The 27,852-nt window shown below is 38.3% G+C and overlaps 1 protein-coding gene across 5 annotated transcripts in view; it reads right to left on the minus strand.

The window, feature by feature from the left end:
- The window catches only part of SNTG2 (syntrophin gamma 2), a 440,849-nt gene that overhangs the window by 43,007 nt on the left and 369,990 nt on the right, over positions 1-27,852 (minus strand). For all 5 annotated transcript variants that reach the window (XM_056124862.1, XM_056124871.1, XM_056124854.1 and 2 more), the window contains 2 exons: positions 27,572-27,643; positions 18,784-18,990 (listed from right to left, as the gene is read on the minus strand). In XM_056124862.1, the coding sequence (XP_055980837.1) occupies positions 18,784-18,990; positions 27,572-27,643 (279 nt within the window). The remainder of the gene's footprint in view (positions 1-18,783; positions 18,991-27,571; positions 27,644-27,852) is intronic.

The raw sequence follows: 27,852 nt of genomic DNA on the forward strand, positions 1-27,852 counted from the left end.
TTCTGCCAAAAGGAAATAGATGATGAAAAATGTATACTATATTTAGGCTATTTTGTACTTTTCAGGGGAAGGTGTCAGATCTTTGGTATGATATATTGCTAACTCTGAGTTGCAGAAAGAACTTGGACACTATCCCTGCCATCACTAAGCTTGCACTCACATGTGGATGCGTGATTCTCAGACACACACTGAGGTCAAATCAGTGATTTGCCTCCCACACTCATCCTCTAGGATAGAGACGGGAAGGACAGACCTGAAATAAAGAAACTTTAAAGTGTGGACAATTAATAAAAGATAACTTGGCTATGCTCTTCCCATGATGGGAATGTTAATTGAAGGATTTGATTAAGCCCTGAAATAAATTAAGGATCAGGAATAGAAACAGTATACGTACTGCTCTTAGTTCCATTTAATTAAATTAAGCTATAATGGTTTTTAGAGAAATGAAGTGCCAAGCTGTAACCCAATCCGAACTGCAATATCTTTCTGGGAAATATTCAGAAGGGCTCATTTGCACCAAGAACAATACTAAGAAGTGTTGCTCACATTACACTTATGTTAGCAATTCTCGCTGGAGACTCAAATATTTACTGTGGAGATCACTCAAATTACAGTTTTAAGACAAAGCTTCCACTGACAGCACAGCTCCGATGCTCTTTCCAGGCTTCTTTGCAGACTGCTTTCACTTATCCAGAGAAGATACTCTACCTGCTTACCAATTTTACTTCCCAAATAGATATTTTGCCTAAGAATTACTTGAATTCACCATATCGGCAGTTACTGGTAGAACACAAGAATAGCTATTTCCCTGCTGTCTGTTGGTTTACATTGTGTTTGTGAGGAAAAGCACACAAATAGGATGTGGACAGAGGAATTGACACAAATACAATGTGGAGCTTAGGGTTGCAGCCAGAGATGGGCACCTTGCTCTCTGCCCTCGACCCGAGAGAAAATCAAAACTAAATGCCAATTGCCCAGGTTGTGCATTAATCCCTCATAACTATCACAGAAATAATGTGTCTGGTAGATTAGGTCAAATGAAGATAGGGCTGTTCACCCCAGGCCTAGAATAAATGCAGTGGTTTGGATCTGAAGTTTGGGTATAATGTTAGACAGAGAGATAGGCATTATATTGATAGGCACTACCTTAAGAGCACTGACCACCTGCCTAGGAAGACCTGGTGTAGGAAGAGGGACACTACCGATGCATCATCTTCCTTCTTTCTGAAAGGAATTCGGGTAGCATCCTCAGAAGGGCCCAGGAAGCATCCTGGTAATGCTGAGTTTCTGCAGAAATGACTTTCCTCTATAGAGCAGATGCCAAACTTACAACTTCCTTTAAAGCCAAGCTAACAACTTCATGAGGCCACTTCCCTCAATACCTGCATTCTGTGCCTCTTGATTATAGTTTACATTTAATTTGGAAAGTAGTTGAGCATATTCTTTGTAGTAAAGGGTATCTGTAATGAACAAAGGCAGCTCAATCTTCTTTAATAAACACAAATTATTATTAGCACCAGGAAATGCTGGTGCTCTGTTTTGATTTTGTCAGCTTTATCTAAATATGAAAAAAGACTTCTGAGGCAAGAACTAAAGATATATAGGTAGGGGGTAGGGAAGTAAATGTGATATTTCCATGAGTGTGTGTTGTGAAATGAAGGAGAATTATAATGAGTTATGCTTGACAAGATTTTGCAGAAACAAAACCTGAATTCACTTGTTTGATAGAATTTGGGAGGACTGTAATTAAAAAGCATTATACACAGATGCCATGGAACCCAGCTTGAAGCCTGACATTCTAAATTTACTAGGTATGTTTTTTACTTCAAAAATATGCAATTGCACTTTCTTAGGTCAACACTATTTCTAACTGAAAGAGTAGGTGAGTCCATGAATAATAAATGAAAGATAGTCCATAAAGAAGAACTTAGCTTCTTCTGAGAGAATTATAAGGCAATGATACACACCGTGATAAACTGTATACTGTCATACTAGCAGCACTGCACTGTAGCACTGTCCTCCCGTTGTTCGTTGATTTGCTCGAGCGGGCACTAGTAACATCTCACAACAAATTGTGAGACTTCTTGTTACTGTTTTTGACATATCGAATACGTCAAGGGTAGCTTGCCAGGTTTTGCCATGCGGGCGAGATACTCTCGGTAGCTTGCCAGGTCCTCCAAGTGGGGCGGAGGAATTAAACCCAGGCTGGCCGCATGCAAGGCAAACGCCCTACCCACTGTGCTACTACTGCTCCAGTCCGTCATACTAGTAACAAATGAAAATTGTTTCTTACATTTCCTGTGGGCTGGAGCAATAGCAAAGCAGGTAGGGTGTTTGCCTTGCATGCAGCCGACCCAGGTTTGATTCCTCCGTCCCTCTTGGAGAGCCCGGGGAAGCTACCGAGAGTATCCCTCCCACACAGCAGACCCTGTTAAACTCCCTGTGGCATATTTGGTATGCCAAAAACAGTAACAACAAGACTCAAAATGGAGACATTACTGGTGCCTGCTTGAGCAAACTGATGAACAACTGGAGGACAGTGCTACAGTGTTATACTTCCTGATACCTCAGACCTACTTGTAAATTATATTTCTTTATATGTATATATGTATATCACTGAATAATGGAATGACATAATCATTTCTGGTATCTGGAAAATGACTATTGGAAGGCCAACATTTATTATAGTGAAAATTCAATGAGTAAGTTGAGTGTGAGTGTACATTAAAAAACAGCTTTATATTTATATATGATATGTATCTGTATACCATTCAAGTTTTGATAATCCAGGAACATACAATACTAAATAGGCTATAAACCACATGCTGTCACGTTAGTCAGATCTTTAGACTTTGGAAAATGTTTTCCCATAAAAATAATGTTCGAAGTGGCAGCCAGGTTTCTGGACTAAGTCATAAAGGTCCATTCACACAGTAATAGGCTTGGAGTAGAGTATCAATAGTATTCAGTGTTACAAACCTTGCAATATGCCTCTGATATCATCTCTAACACTGGAGGCAAAGCTATTCTATAGGACATCAACAGAGATTCAGCAAGGACTTAGGGTTTTGGGTCTGGGAAATAAATCAACATTTCCAAAACTGCTTTTGAAAGTGCAATTTGCATTTTAGCTAGGGAAATTGTACTGTGTGGAGCATATTTTATTTTTCATAGCAGTCACTGGGGGCTGTGGCTGTCTTTAGCACATATACAAGTACAGGAGAATTCTGGGGTGTTGTACTGGAAATGTTTTCTGCAATGAACATTTGCAACAAGTCATATGAACATGTGTGCCCACACATAATCTATGGCAATCAGTCACAGGGAATACCTGACATATGGAACTTTGCTCAGTTGAGGATACTGTGAATTAGGAACTTCTTTTTATTTAATGTGAGATTCTTGGATCTAATTAGAGCCAGCTCTCCAGGATCTGGGATTGTTCAGAGCTAGAATCTAAACACTGGTCTTTCTGTTGTTAAACTGAAATTCTGAATTCTTCCCACTACCAGATACAGACCTTGCATCTAACACTGATGCTTTATTGTCACTCTAATATTATTAACAAGCACTCTGCTTCAAGGAAAACTGTGTCTGTTCAAAGAAACATTTTCATAAGCCTTTAAAATTTTGAGAAAGGGACCAGTGCAATAGCACAGTGGGTAGGGCTTTTGCCTTGAATGTGGCCGATCCAGGTTCGATCCCTAGCATCCCATATGGCGCCCCAGCACCGCCAGGAGTAATTCCTAAGTGAAGAGCCAGAAGCAACCCCTGAGGATCACTGGGTGTGACCCAAAAAGAAAAAATAAATAAATAAAAGTTTGGGAAAATTTGTAAAATTCAGAGAGAGTTGAAAAGCTGGAGGTGGTGCCTGCCAGGGGCTACAGGCTAACAAATTTCTGTGCAGTCCCCACAGATCATTAGGGCAAGAGTTTAGTTGCAGTTCTCACTACAGCGACACAGATGCTGTCATTCACCTAAATAAATGTCTGATTCTCTCTCACCATATCCTTTACTTTCTCTTCCCTTGCCCTAGTAGTTACGACATCTCACTCTTACCCTGGCTGATATAATTTGCAATGATCTCTTCTTGGTCTTGGCTGGGAGTTCCTGGGTGTGCCTTCCTTTCCAATGAAGTGTCTCATTAGACTTTTATTCATCAAACTCTAACCTTACCCTAAAGGGGCACATTTTTGCCTTTTATGATGTGTTATAAAATGATTCCCTCACTGAACAGTTGATTATTCACTTGTTTCTAATGTCATTCACCAACAAAACCCACTGTTTTCCTCTTTAGTTTCTCTCCTTTATCTTCTTGAGAGTTCAGTTTTATGTCAAGTCCATTGCAACTGTGAGGATTTAGACATGAATAAATTTAAGATGCTTTGGGGGACACTGAGTTAGAAGCCCAGAAGAGAGAGATCCAGGATCAGAAGGTTAATCAGAGCAGGTGGGAACTAATGTGGGGCAAACTCAAGATTGAAGTCTCAAGACAAGAGGTGGGTGGTTGCATTCAAGACAAGACCAAGACAAGAATTGGGACACTGAGAAGAATACATTTTCCAGCAGCTGGAGGACTGTATACAGAGAGAATGCCATGCAGCTTTGGGAACTGGAGGTAAAAGACAGTTTATGTGGCTTTGGGAAAGAGAGGGAACATAGAACAGGAATGGAGAAATGTTCACAGGATGTGGTAAGGGGTGAGGACCCCAGGTAGGCAGTGATTAGCTATGATGAAGTTGACAGAGAAATCTGACAGCTAGGGTGAAGAGACTAACTCTGAGCTTTGGATTTTTGCAAGTAACCAATTTGAGGCTGAGGGAAACCTTGTTTTTAATGCTGTTTCTGTCACCTGGTAAGGCTATTACACTTCATGCACTTGGTGTCTGTCACCTGCAAAGGGAGTCATCTTGCAGACTGCAAAAAGAGGAGGCATACTTAGGGTACGGGGAAGTTCCCAGGTAACATATGTACTCCTCAGCACTTTAATGACTGTCATTGTTCTTGGGAGAGTTCTTATGTGTTTATGCTCCATGTCATGGGCATGCCTCTGTAAATGTGTGTACATGTGCTGGGAGGTAATTTTACCTATATGTGTACATCTGTATTTAGATGCATGAGAGCCTATGTTCATGTGAGTGATTGCATAAGTATATGTGCCTGTGAATGTAGAAAACTGACAAAGAAATTAATTTGCTCTGCATTGTAAATTCATGCCTGCCAATGGTGGAAACTGGAATAAAAAATCAATCAGCGAATCAGTTTATGAGTGCAATGCTAGAATATTTAAAACTGAAATGTACCCTGTCACATATTTTGGTCTTCTACTCAGGTTTACAATCCTGATTAAGGCCCAACCTCAATCAATATTTTAACGCATTAATTCTTCTCAAGGTCCGAGGTCTTCCCAAAACTACTAATTTCTTTTCTCTACAGAGCTAGCTATAAAGGCAAACATACTGAGTGAATTGCTAATAGTGGTTGCTATTTATGAAACTGAAGCTTCCCATCTACACTCCTCTTTTCTGCTACATATACCTGGTTTGCTTATACAGACACAGACTGGCTATAGTCAAACAAAACCAAATGACTCGGGCTCATTCCTGATAAAACACAATCAACACCAGACGAGCACTCTGGTTAGCAGATGATGGTCCAGATACTCACAGCCTAAACCCAGAAGCTAAAAATCTGTCAGCTCACAAGGCAGGAGACTTTGCAGGTAGGATTAAGTTACGGATCTGGAAAGGGGAGCTGAAGCTAGAAGATCTTAGTCAAAATTTTATTTAAAAGCAGATCACTTTCTTTCATTGTGGCCAGAGCTGTACTAATCAGCATAGATAATACAGATGGTAGCATGACATTTGGAATAAGATGTTTAATGGTTCCCAAGAACCGGAAGCAGATTCCCCGGGGGCGGGGGGGGGGGGGGGTTTCCAGAAAGGAACTGTTCTGTCAACAACCTAATTTTAGCCCTCAAGTCCCATGCCCACCTCTGCTCCAAACAACTGTGAGAACACCTGGTTTGCTTATACAGTCACTGATTCCTGTGGCCAAACACAACCGAATGCTAGCACACATTCCTTAGAAACTATGACAAATGTACACTGAGATGCGTATCACTGACTTGGCTGACGTACTTTGCAGCTCTGGGGAAGTGGCGAATTGGGACGGATCTGGGTGTTCTACTCCTCACTGATGTTATGCTTTGGTCTTAGAATTTTCTGTGACTTTCAGAAAATTCACTCCCTCTACCATTTTCAGGGTTGACTGAGAATGAACTGTTTCAAAAGCTACTTCTTGAATAAAGCCTCTTTTTGTTTTCATTCCAAACCTACTCTCTGCAGTTCCACAGATTATTTATACAGGACACTAAAACAATAACCCAAATCTTGGCTCCTTTGTGGTGACATGACAAGTGTTAGCTTCCCTCACCCTAAGTGACTGTACATCCATCAGGGAATGTTAAATAAACCCATATCTGAGTTTGAAAACAGAGTGATAATCACCAGATCCAACCAAGCTTATATAATGCTGGAAAATACCTACTGGAAATGAAATGCTAATAATAGAACCAAAAAATCAGATATTTTTAGAAAGGTTGCAAACAAGTGTATCAGATTTCTTTAATTATCAAGTTATTTGTGAATTTATTTTATAATTTCCCATGGTCATTAAGAATATTCTTAATAGGCGAGACTTCAGGCAAAGGCATGACAATAGAAAGAAAAGCTTAATTTTTGCATGAATCTGATGAAACCATAAAATGATGCTCATCCCAGGTAACTATCGTTGGTGCTCAAGAGGAAGCAAGTGGCCTTCCAGCAGCCTGGGTCATTTGTGAAAGTATTGTGTATTTAAGGAAAATAAACCACTTAAGGGGTAATCAACATAAGCCACCCAATTACTTTGCCAGTTTTAACTTAAAAAGAATCAGGCTGCAAAACTACATCTAAAAGGGACCAGGTAAATTAGAATAGCAATAAGCTTCCTGTACATAATGAAAACAATCTAAAACTTAATTGTGTAATTAAACTGGGGCTCCTGGAAGCAAACCAATAACTATCTTTTAATGAGCTCATAAATCTATTCTAATCTAAGGGCAATTTAATATTCACTTGACTTTCTGTTGGGTCTTAGTGTGTTTATCAGGAGAAATAATACAACATGTTTGAAGTAGTTGACCAAGTGTTACAAAACCCCTCACTGACATGAGTGTATATTTTAAGACTAAAGCAAGCCCCAGATTTCCAAAAAAAAAAATGTATCTGGAAACTTAAGTTCAGCATTTTAGGAAATTATGTTGTGCATATTTCAATGTCGAGAGCTTTTCAAACATCAATTAATTAAATTTTAGAACAGCATTCAAAGAGATAAAATAGTACTCATGTTAGAAATAAGTAAACCAATAATTAGGAAGATGAAATGACTTACTCAAGGTTGACTTCTCAGTCTCTTTCAAACTCAAAAAAAATGTAAAATACAGCATGTTTCTTTCTCTCTAGTGAGGCCCCCCCACTTAACACATGCATTTTTAATCTAGTTATGATTTAGAGAAAATGTTTTACCTCCATAATTTTACTTAATCTGTCATATCCAGAAAATAGTGCCTCTGAGAGCATGCCTACATTTCTGTTGCCACTAGAGTGGGAAGGAAAGTTCTGGTCTAGGTCCGGGCCTGACTTGGAGAAAACTCCCCCAACCCCTGCTCCCCTAACCCTTGCTGCCCTGCCTTCCCCCTCTGCCAGCATGATTTCCCCATCCTCTTCTAATAAAAGTGATGAACACTTGGGAAATGCTCGGCTAATAGAGTGAAACGCTTACCTAGTTACATAAAATAACACAAACTCCAGGAGGAACAAGATTCAAGCAAAAAGAATAACTCTAAGAAGCGAGTCCATATATTAAACATTAATTCTTTTATGTTTCTATCATATTTGTAAGTTCTTCCTTGAGTTCTGTGGGTTTTTTTGAAAAATCCTAACAAGTAACTGGTATTTATTTTCTCATCTATAGTTTACAAGAAATTGCCCTCTAATCTTGACAAAGAGGTCTGTCAGAGTTGGTAGCAGAGCAGAAGACTTATTTCCTTAGAAGTGAAAAACTAGAAAAATCTAAGAAAGGAGAGAGCATTAGTTAAGCCCACTATCGACTGGATTGCCTCTTTCTTACTGTTTCTGGTTCCTGAGCATTTAAATAGGCAGGGTGACTATGGTGCCTGACACTGTGCTGAGTTGCCAAAAAGTAAGCTAATTTACCTATCATGATTAAGCAGGTGAATGGCACTGAACATTAAAAAAATCTGCTTACAAAAATGTAATTGCATGTTTGGTTAGACCTAAAAAAATGCTATTTTTTAAGGAGTTTAAATATTAGCTACTTAACTAGGGAGATTGACTTGTTAGCTGGTCACATCTGATAAGTGGAACTACACTTAATACTATTTCTGAACAATACGAATGTGACCATATCACTGAGTATCATAGAGAATGTTGTCAAAATATAATACTTTCATTTCACCCCACTTCAATTAGCTTACTCTGATCAATGTCTGCCCTGTTCTCTCCAAGCGTCTCTGGGGGTTCTGCTATCTTCTGTGAGGAGAGTTTGGCAGTCCAACCACCTAAAAACTGCACATAAATGCCTGCTAGTGCAGAGGGGCAATATCAGTATCAGCTTCCTTTCCACACTATGCAGAAAATTCCACCTATCCTTGGAATCCAGTATAAAGGTCTAGAAGTCTGGGTGGACCACACCTTTCATTTATGTGGGCACCCCATGACAAAAACAATGGAAATAAAAAGCTTTAGAAGAAAACACAAGTCAACACTACCTTGATCTGGAGTAAAATGTTGAGTTTCTAATATTAGGCACCATTAACGTAATCCATCAATAAAGGAATCAATAAATTAAATTTCATCAAAATGAAAACGATTGCCCTATGAACCATGGAGAATGCCCACTTCTTTCATTAAGTTGAGTCTTCCTTGCTGTTTCACGTGCTAATACTCTTTTGTTATTACTCACAAATAGTATTCCACTGTATAAATATACCACAATCTTTAATGGGTTTTCAAGTTGAAAGAAATGTTTTTTTTAATAATTGCTATTATTTTTTATTTATTGCTTTTTATGGCTCATACCCGGCAATGCACAGGGGTTACTCCTGGCTCTGCACTCAGGAATTGCTCCTGGCAGTGCTCAGGGGACCGTATGGGATGCTGGGAATCAAACCCGGGTCGGCCGTGTGCAAGGCAAACACCCTACCCACTGTGCTATTTCTCCAGCACCCAATTTTTTTTCAGGATTTGGACATTAAAATAAAGCTTCTGTGAGTCTACACATGAATAACTAAGCAAAGACTGGAATTTAATAGCAGGGGTATTGTTTAAAGAAAATAAACTGCTAATCTTGTGGTATTTTTTCCACCCTCCCCCTCCCCCCCACTGAAGTGTGAGAACTACAGTTTGTCAACATCCTTGTTTATCCCTGTATTTTTAAATATTTGGCCATTCTAATTTTTTTTTTGCTTTTTGGATCACACCCGGCGATGCACAGGGGTCACTCCTGGCTCTGCAGTCAGGAATTACTCCTGGTGGTGCTCAGGGGACCATATGAGATGCTGGGAATCGAACTTGGGTCGGCCGCATGCAAGGCAAATGCCCTACCCACTGTGCAATGACTCCAGACCCACATTTGGCCATTCTAAACAGCATGGTGCAGTATTTTACTGTCTTGTTTGCACTTCCCTAATGTCTAATGATTTTGAGCATATGTTTGTTCACATGCTTTTCTTCCATCCATATATTATCTTTCATAAAGTGTTTATTTAAACATTTTGCCCATTTTGTTGCATCAATTTCCCTTTAATATTGAAGATACACTCTATTTATATATTAAGTGCAAGTTCTTTATCAGAGCCCTGCTTGTAAATCATTTTCCCAAATCTTTGGCATCTTCTTTCATGTTTCTTAAATTTACCTTTCAAATAATACATGTTTATTATTTTAATTACATCCAAATTATCATTTTTTTCTTGTATGTGGATTTAGCTTTTGGCTTTGTATTTAAGTAATCTTTGCATAACTATAAGGCCATGATGTTTTTTGTGAAGTGGGGGCACTGGCAGTGGTCAGGGCTTACTTCTGGCTCTGTTCAGGCATTACTCCCAGCGAGGCTGGGGAGCATTATATGGGGCGCTCAAGATTGAACCCTTGTGGACAGACAGCATGCAAGGAAAGTGCCCTATGCATTGTACTATCTCTCCAGCTTCCCAAATATAATTTATGCTTTTTATAGAAGGTTGATAACTTTGCATTTATATCTATGGTTAGGACTCTCTGCATTTACATTTACATATAGGGTGAGGCAAATCTTGGAATTCTCATTTTGCATTAAATATTAACGTATTCCGGCATTATATGTTTAAAACAGTGTTTATTCTCCTGGATGCATTCTCATTGTCTGTCAAACACTAGTTGTGTAGATCTATTTCTGAATTCTTTATCCCATTTTACTTTAATCTTTTTGCCAATAGCAAACTCTGTCATAGCTGTAGCCTTACAATTATTTTAAAAATCAGGTAGTTTTGATCATTTAACTTTGTTCCTTTTTCTCAAAGTTATTTAGCATACATTATTTTCACTTAAAAATGACTTTTATTAAAGCACCATGATTCACAAAGTTATTCATAGTTGAGTTTTAGACATACAATACTGCAACACCACCAGTGTCAACTTCCCTCCACCAATATTCCTCAGTATACGTACGAAATTAGGGTTAAAATTCAAAACATGACTATAACACAGTGTAACGTACATGGATGATGAAATAAGAAAGAAAAAAATTGGAAAATAAGGAGTCAAAATATTCCTCCTCAGGGCCTATCACCACACCTTGGAATTGCATGATTCTGGAAACACCTAAGGGTCTCAGAACACAGATTCTTCTATAGCAAAGAGGTTTCCCACAGTTCTCAAATATCCACACAGTGAAAAGAGTGTTTCAGAGGTATAGGAAGGGCAGTTTAGAATCCCTTTGCTGATCACAGTGGATGACACTCATATGAACTGTTGGGTGTAACTAGAGTCTTGATGAAGACAAAATCTTTACAGGTCTCAGGAGTGGCTTTTGATGTGCAGTATAACTTCAATGCATTCCAAATATTTGCCTCAGGAAACAAGAGTGATAGGCTACTTCCCCCACCCCCGCCTTTTTATTCCCTCTTCGCTATAATTCATAAGACATTCTAGAAGGTGCCTGAAGTAATTCATTTTCATCTTCAAAAAAGAAAATGTTTATTATTATTCAAATGCTTTTTATCTGCTCAAGGAGGGCAGTGAAGCAGAAATGGATTAGCATCAGGAGACAGAAAAAGCGTGAGTTAAAAACAGAGCTGCCCTTTCATTCCAGAGACAAACGTTCAGGCACATACACACAGGTGCACTCCTTTGGGAGACTGTTCAAGTATAGACACAGGGCAGAAAAAGAACAGCCTACTTCAAGGAGAGCGTGAAACTGAACTTAGTTCATCCAGAACTCCAGGGAGGGGCATGAGACCCAGAAAAGGAGGGGAGCTTGGCTGTGACTCATGGCCCAGGACTTGCTAAAGGGAAATGAGAACTTTTGTGGCTCTACATGTGACTGTATAAAACACACCAAATTGAATCTGAGAGCACATACTTCATAATTTCTTATTTCACTTCAGAAAGAGCTTCACACATAACAATGACTGGCATACAAAAAGCAAGCCAAAATATAGAAATGATCTAAATTACCTAGTTTAAGCCCTTAACTACTATTGTTATACTTTGGTTTTGTTCGGGGGCCACATCCAGTGTTCATCAGGGCATACTCCTGCCTCTGTGCTCAGGGATCACCCATAGAGGGCTCTGGAGATCATATATGGTGCTCAGGATCGAATCTAGGTTATCTTTGTACAAGGCAACTGTCTCCTTACCTTCTGTACTATCTCTCCAGTCTTTATTGGTAATTATGTTTTAATTTTATGATTCGAAGGCTATCAGTATTGCAGGCAGGTGGTACAGCATCTGGGGACTTGTCAGGAGCAAATGCAAAAGAAACAGTTATTCTGATGTCCGTACTGTGCCTAATGGGGTCATCTTGGAAGAGTCTCTTTACTGCTGTGGGTTTCAGAGGGTGTGATCTGGCTCTTTGTTGTCTGTGCTTGGTGTAGCTAAGTGCTGATACATGGGAAGCAACAGTTTGTAGATAGATGAAAGAGAATCCAGACAGAATGCAGAAAGTCCCTAGTCGGCCCTGTGCCACATGATGGGGATGCTACTGAGTGTCAGTACACAGATTTTCTGCACACCGACCACATGCTGACCTGATTGGTGCTGATGTCACAAACTGAATGAGTTTAGAGCAGTGTTGCAGAAACCAAGAACTGAAATGGAGCGGACATACAGTGCCACTGGGTTCTTTGGAGGAGGTGTACGCAATGTGGGTGGACACAAGAGCTAAAGGAGGTATTGAGAGATATGTGGGCAGGCTCTGTAGAAGGGATGGAAAAAGATGGTATAAGAAGCAGGCCAGGATAAAGAGAGCAAGCACGGTCTGCACCTAAAACAGGGAAAAGATGAAGGTATGGGATGAAGTCACGGTCCTCCCCATCTCTCAATATATCAGAAGAAACTCTTAGAACATTTTATTCTTACTGTTATAGTTTGTGTTTCTCTCTAAACTATGAGTCAGTGGCCAGAGAGTCAGTATAGGAGGTAAAATTCTTGCATCGCATCTTACCTCTTAATCTTGGTTTGATCTTGTCCCCAATTTGATCCTCAATTCTTGAGCACTGTCGTGTGTACTACCCAAAATAAACAGCAAAAAAGCTGCTGACCTGTTTTTCATATTCCTCTGTTTCCATTTTTAATGCCTTCAATAAAGAATAAACTTCCTGGACAAACATAATTCATATTCCCACAAAACACTGCATTCTCCTTTTAGGTCCATTTCAGAGTGTCCTATTTCTTCAGAGAAAAACATGGTGTGTGTTGTACGGGCACTTTGCTGCACTACCGTAAGTGATCTTTTCTTAGACAGGAAGTCTCATCAGGCTTCTGTGTAGCATCTTTCTCCACCAAGTCCCTGATAAAGTCAAGGCTTATTTGCATACTTCTGATCATAAACACACCCTAAGCTCTACTGGTCAGAAACTCACTCCTTTAAACAGTGGCCTTTCCCCATTTGTTCTGTTTCCCTACTCAGATTTACTCTTTGGAATAGCACAGAATTGCCTTTCACAACAAGGAGCCTGAAACCCATTTCAGATTCACTTCACCTGGGTGAGTCCCCTCTACTTGGTGGTCTGAGAACTGAGGTTTGAAGACATCTGGCTCACAGAGGGATGTGGCGAAAGTTTTCACTTTCCTGAACCATTTCTACCCAAGGAGCTTTGGTACTGCAAAGCAAAGTAGGGGTGTTGGAGACAAACTGATACCTGCCTATTTCTACCAATTCTCTCCTACCAATTAGCTCTCTTGCTAATTCCCCAGACTGCCCTAAAAATCTACCCCATGACTAAACAGGGCCCTGTAAAGGATGTGTCTCTGACACATCACCCAGCTACAAGGGTTATGTGGTTTTTACACATTCCCCATCTCCTGGTGATGGCTCAGCATGAATAATTCATATATGGAGTTGAAGTCAGATAAATCTATTACAATGCTAATGATCTCTGGGAACAAAGGGAATCTTGACTATAGTGAATCTTCACAAATAATGGTCATACACCCGTTATATAACAGTTAGCTACAGAGATTTTTATTTCATTTCTTTCTTATGTGGGACCAGCGCTAATAGCTATCAATTTAAAATAAATAATTCAGTAATAACATTGTGAGTGGTATGGTAAGTCCTCTGGACACAATGTATAAATCAACCTTAATCCATTGCAATAATTAAATAAAATCCTTGGGGCTGGGTGCTGTAGGTCCATTACTGATTCCTTTTCTAGTTACTCTGTCTTCCTAACTATGCTACCAGATTGGGGTTTAAAGGCATTGGGCTGGGCTGGGCTGGAAAGATCTTAATGGGATAAGCACATGCTATGCATACAGGAGGCTTGGATTTGATCCCTAACATTGCTGGTTCACTGAACAACACTGGGAATGACCTTTAATCATAAGCTAGGAACAGTCACAAGCACTAGCGGATATGGTGTCCATCCCCACCTATAACAAATAAGTGAATAGAGGAACTAGACTGTGTTCTGATCATATTTGAAGATTCTGATCTCAGCAATTTTAGAAAAAAAATGATATAATTTAAACTGCATCCTTCTGCCTCACTCAGGACTGTGAATCTTGTGGGCTCAGGAGTATAGGAGGAGGAGAGATCCTTTCACAGCAACAATTCACAGCAAATATTTACAAGGCGTGAACTCTGCTTCCAATCAATTTGTTTTCTACTTGGAGAAGAGGGATAGGAGAGAAAACACATCCGTTATGAAAAAGGTCCCGATGGTTTTATGGTTAAACACTGACTCCCTAAGAACACTAGGTCTTCACTTACTCTTCTATAGCCTTTGCCCAGATACTTGCAGTGGCCGCCAAGTGGGATCATGTATAGAAATCACTGAGGCCCAACCAGAATCCCTGGGGGCTTTTCAAAATAGTGATTCAAGTGTGCAGTCATGCAAGGAGCCGCTATTCTGCAGCAGCGTCCCATTCTGAGTGTCTGCCTGGAATGGCAGTCCTCACTACTCAGTCTCTGGGCTACCGTGCTGTCCACTTCCTTAATAAAATGCTGTCACCTTATGGGTGGAGATGAGGCTATTTGTCCATCCACACATTCACTGGATTGTAAATATCCCCACAAAGACAACTGAGGGTGCCTGAAGGAATAAGATAAATCTGTGATGGCAGTAGAGAAACTCCACTTCTGCTACTGAATACTTGATGCCATAATGTCCCAGGGGGACAAAAATCGTCTCCATTATTTCAGGTAAAAAGGACCAATCCGATTGGCTTTATTGTGGTAAACCACTAAGGTATATGTGGGGGGGAACTGTCAAAACAAGCATAGCTAGAGACTAAGGGTAAAGGGCAGAAATACAGCCATGCGCTGGCTAGCTGAGAAGAAAAAAAATATTTCCATTTTGCCTTTGGGTCATACCCAATGATGCTCTGGGCTTACTCCCAGCTCTCAGGTATTACTCCTGGCAGTGATCAGGGGATCTAATATGGTGCTGGGGATCAAGCTAGAGTTGACCACAAGCAAGGGAAGCTCCTTACCTATTTACTATCTTTCTGGCCCCAAAGGGTTCTTCCTCCTCTACTTGTTCTGGGCAGTGCTCAGAGGCTATTCTTGGCTCTGTGCTAAGGAGTGATCCCTAGCAGTACTCTATCAATAGTGTCAGGAATTCGAATTGTGTTCACAGCAGGTAAGTGCCTTATATCCTGTACTCGATCTCTGGCCTCACAAGAAAACTTTTTATTGAAGTATACGTAGTATATTAGTGTAAGTGGAATGTTATAGGCACCATTACACCAATTGATTTTGTGTCCATGGGAGACAGAACATTGCAGTAGAAAAAGATGATTTTCAAGATAGAAATTCTTAGAGTAGGTGTGTGCCATAGTAGTTAATCTGCAGGCAACCATAGGATAGAAAGATCACTTAGTACAGCTGAATTTTGCTTTTATCACTAATGAACTGAAAAGAAAACATATATATATATATACATATACACACACGTATATACACTGTAACTATGTGGAATCTTAGATATATTGAAATTTTAATAGTGTGTATAAAATGCTAAATTTTGTCATGAAGGATGCATTATATGAATGATTTTCTACTATAAAATACATACATATTAAAATGCTTAATATGAAGATTAAGTAATAAGTTCTGGATAATACTGGTCTTTAATTGATGGTGGGAGCAACTGTTCAGACCAGGATTGAACCTATCTAATTCCAAAGCTGTCTTTCCTCCTCATTACTTCAGTATAGAAAACCAAGAACCAGGAGAGCTTCTCCAGTGAGGACACTATTTGGTCAGGGTCGAGGAAAAGCCGGTTAAATCATTTTTGAAAGAAAGCAAATTCTAAGTGAGTATAGGGAGGAGGATTCCAAACTGGGAATACAATATAGTGAGAGGCTGTGGATGATCTGTTCATTCAATACCAAGACTGGAGAAGAATGACTTCTCTGAGCCCATTGGTAGGGCCAATCCATACACAGTGCAGCACCTGGGAATTATTCACTCAGTAATCACAGCCTTGACAAAACCAGTGCTGATGTACCTTGCCATGACACAGAAATCACTGTTTTTTTTTAAATGCACACTAATCTTTGCCTTCATCACTCAAAAAGTTCCATTATCTCAGTCTTGATGGTTGAAAATATTTTCTCCAAAGTCATCTGGATACATTGCTATCTTCTACATCTTAAATGAAATTACATAATTTTAATTTTATAATACTGCCCTCTTAGCCACATTTATAAATTCCAATTTATTACTACTTTCTCAGATATCAATGACTCTTAAAAGAGAGAAACCATTTTTCCTAAAAAATATTTCCTGAATAAAAAGGTAGCTCAGATAGAGAAGGGAGCACCAAATAAAGGGTGTTGGGAGGTTCCTCTCAGGATGGGAAATGCGTGCTGAGAGTAGACTATAGTCCGAACAAGATTGCCACTCAATGTCTCTTTTGAAAACCACAGCACTCAAAAGGGGAGAGATAACAAAAGGGAATGCCCTGCCACAGAGGTAGGGTGGAATGGGGGAAGGGGGGTGGGAGGGATACTGGGACTGCTGGTGGTGGAGAATGGGCACTGGTGGAGGGATGGGTATTTGATCATTGTATAACTATAACCCAAGCACAAAAATTTGTAAGTCTACAACTGTACCTCATGGCGTTTCACTAATAAAAATTTTAAGGAAAAAAAATTCCTGAATATTAATGCTCCCAGACCTTTTCACTCCCACCCTATTGTGTTTGCAAAATGAAAGTAGAGATCATAAGAAAGGAGCGCTTGTCCATTGAGGAAGTAGTTCTGTTATTTGAGAATGCAAGTAGCACTGTAGCACTGTCCTCCTGCTGTTCATCGACTTCCTCGTGCGGGCACCAGTAATGTCTCTAATGTGAGACTTGTTACTGTTTTTGGTATATCAAATATGCCACAGGGAGCTTGCCAGGCTCTGCCGTGAGGACAGGATACTCTCAGTAGCTTGCCGGACTCTCCAAGAGGGAAGGAGGAATTAAACCCGGGTCAGCCGTGTGCAAGGCAAATGCGCTACCCGCTGTGCTATTGCTCCACTCCGAGAATGCAAGTAAAAAGAAAAAATTCAAACACACATTTCTATATTGGTGCTGAGTGAAAACAACTTTGAGCTTCCTTCCATTCTTCAATTAGAAGTTTTTTTCTGTTAATGATGTCTCACACTTGTCTATCATCTTTTATTAAACAAGATCCAACTGTCACCAACTTTGTTTTGAGGCAGGAGGAAGCGCAGCTGTAAGCATGGCCTGTAATCTACAATTACAGAATTTTCTCTATGTCCCTATTTTCTGATGCAGTGAAACAAATTACCACTGTGGTAAAACTAATATTATGCAAAATTTTCATTTCATCCAAATGTACCCCTTCACTGTGCCTTCTAATACCAAGAACTTTCTGAATAGATGATTTCTAGCCTGAAAACAAGACATTATTCCTTCAAGTAGGCCCCCAGCTGAGGGATTCCATATTTAGTAGCTCAGGAATCTTCCAATTTCAATATACAATGGTCACATGAGTTAGTTGCCTCCAAACAAACATTTCTATCAGTATCCGGAATCAATCATAATTCCAAATAAGAATGTCCAACTAAAGGGGAGAACACAGTAGTCTCAGAAGAAATCAGACTTGTGGTTTCCATGAATATCTGAATAGAAAGTCATTGGATCCACAGATTTCAGTGAACAGTTCACATTTAGAGTATTTCTAATTCTGTACCAGCCCAGTGATTCTGCAATGTTTATACGTTATGACAACCTGAGTGAAAGACAAATGATAATACAGAATTCTTCCCATTCAAAACACATGCCTTTAAAATGAAGTGGCTGTTTTTAGTTACTAAGTTCACACCCTTTGAATTACTGGTCCACAAGAACTTTTTGCATAGAACTAAATTTCCTCTGTGCCACATCCTCATTTATTCTCATTTCTGGAGGTACACATTCCTCTGGGAGGAGATCCACTATTTATGACAATGAGGTTATAGTACGTTCTTCTTTATTCATTCCATTGCTATATATTAAAATTTGCAAGTGATTTATTTGCTGTCGGGAGAAAGGAAAAGCAATTCAGACACGCCACTTTATATTTTCTTTTGGATCATTGAGTTTGTGAGGGAGGATTATTTAAGTGCTTTGATGTTACAAATGTCCAGGTAACTTTATGACAAATTGCATTCACATGTTCTGTCTCCTACACACAATTTATGAGGAACTGCATTCACATGTTCTGTCTCCTACACACAATTTATGAGGAAACTGTTACATATTGGTAACATGGGTTTGCTGTCAGCATAATCTTTTATATGGAAAAAATAAACAAACAGAAGCAAATGGACATAAAAAGCAGTGTCCCATTCTTTTCTTGTAATCATTCCTGTTATCCACTTAGCATACTGCATAGGTAATTTTGACAAGGCAATTGTAAGGAAGAATTTTCAATTTTTAAAGAGTCATTTTTTTCTGAAATAAATTGCTCCACATGCACTAATGACTACATTTTAGTATTCAAGTAAGATTTTCCAGCTTACCCCAGTTCTCTGCACTTCCATGAAAGTTGCTCTTTGGAATGATTTCTCCCACACGGCTAGCTCACTCCCAAGTTCCACATGGAAGACATGACTCTTGCCATGACCAACGAGGACGCTGAAGCAATATGGCCTCTGCTCTTCAGAATCAAAGTCGTGAAGACCCAGATACAAGTTTGCTTGTAACCAGCAGTCATCTGTAAGCCAGAACTGGGAAAAGGGGAACGGTTGAAAAGTTTTGGAGAGGGAAGATTATTTCATTGACTATTTCAAGATTCCCCAGGAAAGAGAGGTGTGCATTCAACCAAGGCAGAAAATCTTTGTGGAGATTTTTTGAGCACAAACCTGTAGGCAACTTCAGGAGTAGAAGGTCTTCTTATAAGTCAGTATGGAAATGAACCCATAAATAAATATTTGTATTAAGTATGTCCCTCTCATACCCATTCTTCCATTTAAAATATTCTATCTCTTTGAAAGTAGGTAAAGGGATATACCTGATAATCTTTCAGTATCTGTATTAAAACCACAAGGCCCAAAAGGAAACAGGGTTGGGGGAGAGAGAGAGAGAGAGAGAGAGAGACAGAGAGAGAGAGAGAGACAGAGAGAGACAGAGAGAGACAGACAGAGACGTGTCTGTCATAGAGGCAGGGGGTGGGGAGAGGGAGGGAAACTGGGGATGTAGGTGGTGGGAAATGTACACTGCTGAAGAGACGGATATTGAAATCCAATCACGAACACCTATGTAACTGTGTATCTCACTGTGATTCAATTAAAAATTAATTAAAATATTTAACTCTAAATAAAATATGGAAGCTTGTGAGATAGTACAATACGTAAGGTGTTTGCCTTGCACATGGCTGACCCATGTTTGATTATCGGCACCCCATATGGTCCTCCCAAGTTCCACCAGGAGTGATCCTTGAGTGCAGAACCAGGAGTAAGCCCTGAGAAACGCTGGGTGTGGCTTCAAAGCCAAAAACATCATTCTAATCACAAAATTGTTTCTGTGTTTGATTTTATGGATAAAGTTGTGAAATTTTAATACTCAAGTTTAAAGCATAAACCTAACAAACAATGAAAACAACATTCCTCAGTGTCTCTCTTCTGCCAGAGCTCCTATAGTATTATGACATTTTTCACCACCTGGAGGCTTGTTTTCCTGCATCTTAAGGAGGGCTTACAGGATTTCTACCAACAGATTTGACCATGTTATCATCTAGAGTCTGATACACTGACAGGCATTTTTATAAATACCTTCAAAAGGGAATCATGAATAATTTTATAACTTTTAATACAAGGTAATTCAATAAATTATCAAAAAAGAGAAGATTAAAGCAAACAAAGCACGGTTGTTAAATTTGTGGTCAACCATGTTTCTATGTTACAGTGTATTCATTCATCAAAGAATTTCTCCATGGGGATCAGGTCACTCTGAGTTCTGTGACTCTTTTACACATGAAACACTCAGGTCTATCAAGTCTATCAATACTTTTCCAACTACCCACATCATACTGATGTAGAGGCCTGAGAAGAGAGTTCACTTAACTAAGACCAGTATCAACACTGGGTCCTTCTTGTCAGTGTGATCAGGCCTGTTTGACCTCTCCCTAACTCCATTTTTTTTCTCCATATCTGCAATCCCAATTCTGTCCCTCTGACTCTATCTCTCTGCCTCCTTTAATACACACACACACACACACACACACACACACACACACACACACACACACACACCACCTCTCTAGATTTCTTTCAGAGTTATTCACTCATTCCATCCAGATACTCAGTGTTCCCATGTGGTTATTCATATCCTGATTATGAGGTATTTTGTTAGATTTGGTATATCCAGCCACGCCAGACATACTTTGTGCACATTCACATTTAAAGTTAACCCTCAATACACATGAATTTTGTAGTAGTTTATATGGTTTTATTTGAAATGTTCCTCTTATGCTCTTTGGGTGCATATTTTCGGTAAAAAGGACTACTTCTGTTTACATAGTGGGCTCCTTGCTTCCAATGAGGCTCTGTGTTTTCTTTACTCACTTTAAAAACAACACAACAGATTTTTCACTTCGTTCTTCCCTGGTCAACTGGCAAAATCCTGGTGTATTAGACACTATCCATTTTTTAAAGTGTGTGTGTGTTCATGCACATGTGTGTGCACGTGTGTGCCCACGCAAGTGTGAAAGAATGTATGAGTGTAACATTTGTGTACACTCCTGGGGTATATTGTGCTTATGCTTATAAGAGGGTATACGTATACAAGTGTGTATGTGTGTGTGTGTGTGTGTGTGTGTGTGCGTGCGTGCATGTGTGTGTGTGCTACCTATGATTTTTAATACTAAATAAACCTCAGGTAGAAAGACTGCCTACATTGGAACTGCCAGACTCTTCATCTCAAAATGGAATATACAATGGTTTGACAAATGGGACTTGAGTCATCAACAAGAAAACACTGAGCTGTTGCTGAGTTGCTGACCCCAACTTTTCTGAAATGACGCTTCTAATGTTTGAACTTAAATGTCAAGACATCAAGACTGACAAGCAAAGAGGAGCTCCATGAAAGTGTATATCTGAACAATGCCAACAACTCAATAGCTAATTACTTTTTTCTGTCAGTGGTTATAATTGGGTGAAGTGTATTATAAGGGAAGAAAAACATGTTTGGAGACAAATAGGTAAAAATCAAGATCTCTTTGATAATTATTATCTGTTGATCTTGAGCCATTTCCTTTTTGTCTGCATCATTTTTGAACTATAAGGCAGTGTCTTAAGAAAAAGTTTGTTATGGGTCTTTAAATGAAGCATAGATAAAGCACATGACTCAAGAATCTTAAATTCTAGCTACTTTATTATTTATCTACATAAAGAGAAATGTCTCTAAGGCACTGCTGGGTCATAAGCTGCATTTAAATTTGGTACCCAATGTTCATCTAACAGGCTACCAAGTAAAGTCAGTTACCACACTGTCTAGAAGCATTTCTCAGTGATTCTACAGCTAGAGTCTTCTTCCTGCCCTGCTTCATAGTCTAGTATTGCACATGGTTGGCCAAGCACTGTGAGGATGGATCTGAACAACAACGTGGGAGTGGCCCTGAGCACCACTGGATATGTCACAAAAGTGAAAACTAAAATAAAAAAAACAACCCAGAAATAAATAAGTTTTATTCTCTGAAAATAGAAAAAATCAGAGTTAGTATTTTCAAAAATTATCCACATTTGTTCCCTACTTTGAAATTTTAAGAGAGATATTATATTAATATTACCTTTTGCTGTCTTTTTTTTAATACTCCCAATGCATGTTTATCTGTATGCCTAATCCTATACAAGCATAAGGTCTTAGTATTTAAATACACACACACACACCTTTAGTGAAGCAAGATAGTTTTTATTGAAGGAAACTTAGAAATGTGAGGGAGAGAAGGAAAGGAATACATATTCTAGAGAAATCAGGAAAGAGCAAGCAAACAAAGAGACATAGACAAGCCAGCAAGATACGATAAATTCAATAGAGAATATGGGCTTGAAGAGCAGGCCAAAGCATTTAAAATATCTTACGATGTCAAATGATTTTTCAGTTTCTCAGTGGTCTTTTGATAAAGCTTCAAAGGGTCACAAAGAATACCAGCAGCCATTCTCATGCCCAGACTGACTCCTGAATTAGTAAGACACAAGTGAGATCTGAGGAGTGAGATCAGTCAAGTGACATCGGTGACTCTTCATCTGAACTGACACATTGGTGAACTGAGCTCTCTCCTCAAGAACAAGTAAGAATTTAAAAATGGCTGTTGAATGACCTGCAAAATCCCCTGAAGATTTCTGAAGGAGTAACAAAACTACACACAGGTCAGAACTGAAAGGGTCAAAGGTCCGACTCACTGTCTAGAGACAGTGAGAGACTGAGCAAGCTGCCTATGCCCTCAGAGGCACCAATTTTAGTTGGTTCCTCCAACTTTAGCCTCTGGCCATCTATACTTAGAGAATTTATATTAGAAAACCTATCATTTCGTTTTTTTTAAACCTCTGTACCGTTAATGTAAATCCGTTTGAAAGTCTCCTCATATTTTATAACTTAGTACCTTCTTGTCTGTGGAGAACCTAGTCCCCTCTTTAGAATGCAGTATTAGGAATTATAGCCCCTTCTCTTGTCCCTGTATTGGGCATCACTCCATTGGGCCTTCTACAATCTGCAAACTGCATCCTATGATGAAAACATAAGGAAGGTCATGATTCAATTGGTTTGGTTCAACTAGCCCACACAAAGGATCTATGATTTCCCCTTAGCCCCACCTCTGATTTAATGGAATTGGGATTATTCTTTCTCAGTGGCTGAAAATCCACATGAAAAATGTCTCTTTTTCTTTGAATCTTGCAACTTTTGCTCTGACAGGTTTTCAAGAGCATCCTTTAGGAACTCTTTCCTTTAGATTTCTAATTATGCAAATTCCATGACCTTAGAAGACTGAAAATATGTTTCAAAACTTATACACTAAAGGGTTCCCAGATATACTAATATTTCTAACAAGTGAAAATGAATAGAATTTAAATGTAGTTTCAGCTAAAGAAGACTGGGTCCTAGTATGTCTCAAGTGGGTCTTCTGGAAGTTATACACCTACTTTGTGTTTCTGAGGTTTTAGCCATAACACAGAGATAATATAGATTAACTTCTCAGGTAGAAAGAGGATTAACTCAGGATACAAATAGGAGAGTTTAGCAGGGCTCCAGGGGAAACATTCAATAAAGGTAGTATTATTACCCAGACCTTCTGTCATATTCACAAGTAAATTTAATTCTACTGGAGATGTTAAATAGAATATTCTTATGTTGACAGGAAATATCCATTTGCTTTGCTTTCACACAGGATGTTCCTTACTGATGAATGAAGCTTTTATTGCACACTATGTAGAGACTGTTCATAATTCAAGTCACGATTGCAATCAAGGCTGATTGATGCAATTTTCTCATCTATTTCTTGGTTAGTGTTGAAATATAGAATACATCATTTTAGGGACTGAAAAAAAATCTTTGGAAAGGAGAAAGTGTCACAGGAAAACAAAACCACAAGTATAAAATATTAATGACCATTCTCTGAAATGGTAATTGTGAAATAAAATCAATAAAAATGCGCTAGATTTTGAAATACTTACATTAATTTCAATTTTTCAAAAGTTAATTAAATGCATATAAACATTTTAAATTAACATATGAGAAAAGAACCAATGTCAACTATTAAGGGCATGTAGAAAAGGCAACTATTTTGTAAGATTGCTATCTTAGGGCTGACAAAGGGACACTAAGACTACAGAATTCAATTTTCTTTAAAAAAAATAAAAATGGTATAAATAATTTGTTATATTTAATTTATCAAAATTTAATAATTTTATTTACACTATAGCTTATCACTACAATTCAAGCTGTAATGTACATCATAAAGTAAAATAAAATTAACCAGTACTTTTTCTTTGGTTATGATACTCAAGAAGAAAAAATTGCAGGAATATGCAACCAAATAAATTTATTTTCAAAAATGGATATAAATGTTTCTCTTTTCTCTTTTTTAAAGACATTTTGATACTATTAAGGGACTACTTCCCTTATGTGTAGTCACATTAGATGCAATCTAAAAGACATTTTGATACTATTAAGGGACTACTTCCCTTATGTGTAGTCACATTAGATGCAGTCTAAAATTCCAAATCTAAATGTAAAGTAAACCAGTTACAATTAGGATAATTATTTTGACTCTATTTTCCGTACAAGAAGGAAAAGCAAACTTTAAAGAAAAAAATCTTTCAAAAGTTGCAGTTTTTGATTTTTATTAGGGTAAAATTCTCAGACAAAGCATAATAAAAACTTAAATAATTTTAGCATTCAATTTATATACACATCTTCCTGCTTTATTTTACATCCTCTGAATGAACAAAACATCCTGCTTGGTATATAATAAAGGCGTCAAACTCCTGTCCTCTACCTTAACCTTCCCCAAAGATTTTGTCAGATTTTGCTAATTATCATTTAAGGTAAGATAAGATATAGGAAAAAGCTTTATTCCAGAGCATGTGACTTAATCCTCATAGTCCAATGAAGTTTAAAGACCAGATGTATCCATTATCACCACCTTGGTTTTAGCATTCATTGTCAAAGTATGCTTGTTCACCAACTGTGTTGTGCCCCAAATTGTCCTATGAGCTTTGTTTGGTATCTGTCTAATCATTATCTATCCATTTATACCTAGTGATCTACTGATTGGTCAATCATCCATTTAACTAACAGCATGTAGATAGTGTCATTTATCTGGTAGAATCAGCTTTCTGACTAGAACATGAGAAGAGACCCTGGATAACTCTGCAAGAAGCAGACCCCCATAACCCCACCCCTATTCTCACATGCTGTAGCAATTAAATTCTAGAGATAGTTATTAAGTAAGTTTGGAAGTGGACCCTTCCCTAGTTCACAGTTAGGTCGGTACCATAGGACCTGGAATTAATTTTGCAAATAATTATGAGTTGGAAAATTTCTACCCCACAGAAACTAGAGACACATGTGGTATTTTAATCTTGATCATTTTGAAATAATGTGTTTCTTAGCAATTGATGCCTAAAACAAAGATAAAATACTATTTCTCTCTTTTAGACTTTAAATTTTAGTGTATGAGTCAGTGATTTTGAGTGAATCTCAACTACTGTCAAGATGAAAAGGATGATCTTAAAAAAGCAATACAAAGAAGAGGCATGATTAAAGACTACTGTTATCATTGTCACAGCAAATGAGCTTCTTCATATTTTTGTTAATAGTATGAATGTAATGCCTTTGATTACAAATGTTTTATCTAGTTTAATAACTCATGGTTTATTCTAAAGAAAGTATTAGTACAATACAGTGTCATTTATCTATAATTATTTCAATATTACACCTTCAACTCAATAACATTAATATTTCCAGAAGACTTATTAATTGATATAGATATTTTGGGGTCTCACAAAATAAAATGAAGACTTAAACTCTTTTTTGGGGGGCTACATCTGAGGTGCTCAGGACTATACCTGACTCTGTGCTTGGTGGTCTCTCCTGGCATTTTGGCAGAGCAAACCCAGGTCTCCCATGTGCAAAGCATACATTTCAATCCCTGACACTGTGACCCCTGAAATTTTCTAACTTCCTTCAGAAAATTCTAATGCACAGATAAGGTTGAGATTCACTAGCCTAGGCTTGTCCTGGCTTTGGGGTGCTAGTGACAGAATAAGAGCTCTTAGGAACACAGCTCAAAACTGACCTAAAGAGACTTGGCTAAGTAAGCTCTTTATTATGCGAGGGATTGTGGCCATTAACCAATTTCTACAAAGTATGTCATAAAATATGAAGCATAATTATTATGGACCCCATTTTATGAATGAAGAACTGAGGGCCAAAGGAATAATACATCTTTAAGTGATGGCAAGGGCAATTCTAGACCCCATGCACTTCACCAGCTGCATCACCTTTCTTATTTCAGAGCCACAATATCTCTATGGCATTCATCAGTATTACTTGTTTCCTGCTTCTGTACTTGTGAGTCAGTCAGACTTTTGCTGATCCAGCTTGACTGATTTATCTCTGCCCACATATCACTCATCCTCTCATCTCATAATTGGTTACAATACTGGACTTTGATAGCATCAGCAGGAGAACAAAGGTCAAACTTGATCCAAACCTGGCATCATGACCCATAAGGAATCAAATGATAAAGTCACAAACATTAAACACCATGAACCAGAAGATTTATGTGACCAGGTCTGATGTCATATAGTGGGAACTATTTCCTCTGGAATGTTAGATGAGTGGTTACTCAGCAACTAATACCCTCTTGTTTGTATTTTCTTAATGACAATGAACTATCTTCATTTCTTCCTTACATGTTTTTTTCAGTTTATATCCAACATTCCAACTTCTTTATATAGCTAATGCTTCAACCTAAGGATTGCAAAATATTTACTATAAAATATCTGTTTCCTAGGATCATTTAATTTGATAGAATCTGCACTGACATGTTTAGTTACTTATATCCCTATTATGTCAATAGCAAGTCATGTCAAAACATGGTGACAGCAAGCATGTATGAGATAAGCCCTGATATCCTCTAATATAGATTCTTACTAGGAAAGGGTGTTCATTACACAAAGAGTTGTGATCCTAGCAGAAACAGAGACAGTTCATTTTGTATTAAGAATTTAGCTCAATGGAATTGTTCAACTACATTGGATTATTTTGAAAGGTTGATCGGAATGTTATAAATAAAAATTGTGCCTTCTTAGCCAGTGAGTACTTCTCCTCTAATAGAGCTACTGGATTAATTATTTTCGTAATTAGGAACAGCTTAAATAAGAAACTTTTTAGGACAAATATGTATATATTTTGATAAAACAGCAGCAATAGCAACAAACTAAAGTTCCTGGAATACAGTAATATAATTGGAACTAAAACACACTTCCGAGTGGGAGTATATACACATAGCCAACCCCACCTACACCATTCATCTACAACTCATTCATTCATCAACCTACCTGTCAATCCATCCATCCATCCATCCATCCATCCATCCATCCATCCATCATCCATCATTTAACTAGCCGCCTCAATGAGCAACAGGATGCCAAATTTTAGGATGGATAGGAGAATTAATCTAGAATTTTTCATGCTATTTTGTGATTTTAATAGACTGTGGCAAACGCACATTAACCTCCTTAATTTAATTTAATCTCCAAGACCTCTTATTTATATGAAAGCATCTAATGTGCAAAGAACACCCACCTTGTGAACTTTAAATAGCACCTCACAGAGGTTATAGGTTTTTTCTGCCCGTACCCAGTCTAATGTGCTCACCTGTAAGAAAATAAAAAGGAATATAAATTTTAAGTACTCGCTAAAAGAAAGTAACTGTGCAGGGTGATGTATATATTAATTAACTTTATTGTGGGACTCATTTCACAAAGGACACATATATCAAATAATCACACTGTATACTTCAAATATATTACAATATTGTCAATTATACCTCAGTGAAATTAGAAGCATTTTTACTTTTTATTTTG

The sequence above is a fragment of the Sorex fumeus genome, unplaced genomic scaffold (genome assembly GCF_029834395.1).
Source record: "Sorex fumeus unplaced genomic scaffold, SorFum_2.1 ptg000006l, whole genome shotgun sequence".
Taxonomy (NCBI): domain Eukaryota; kingdom Metazoa; phylum Chordata; class Mammalia; order Eulipotyphla; family Soricidae; genus Sorex; species Sorex fumeus.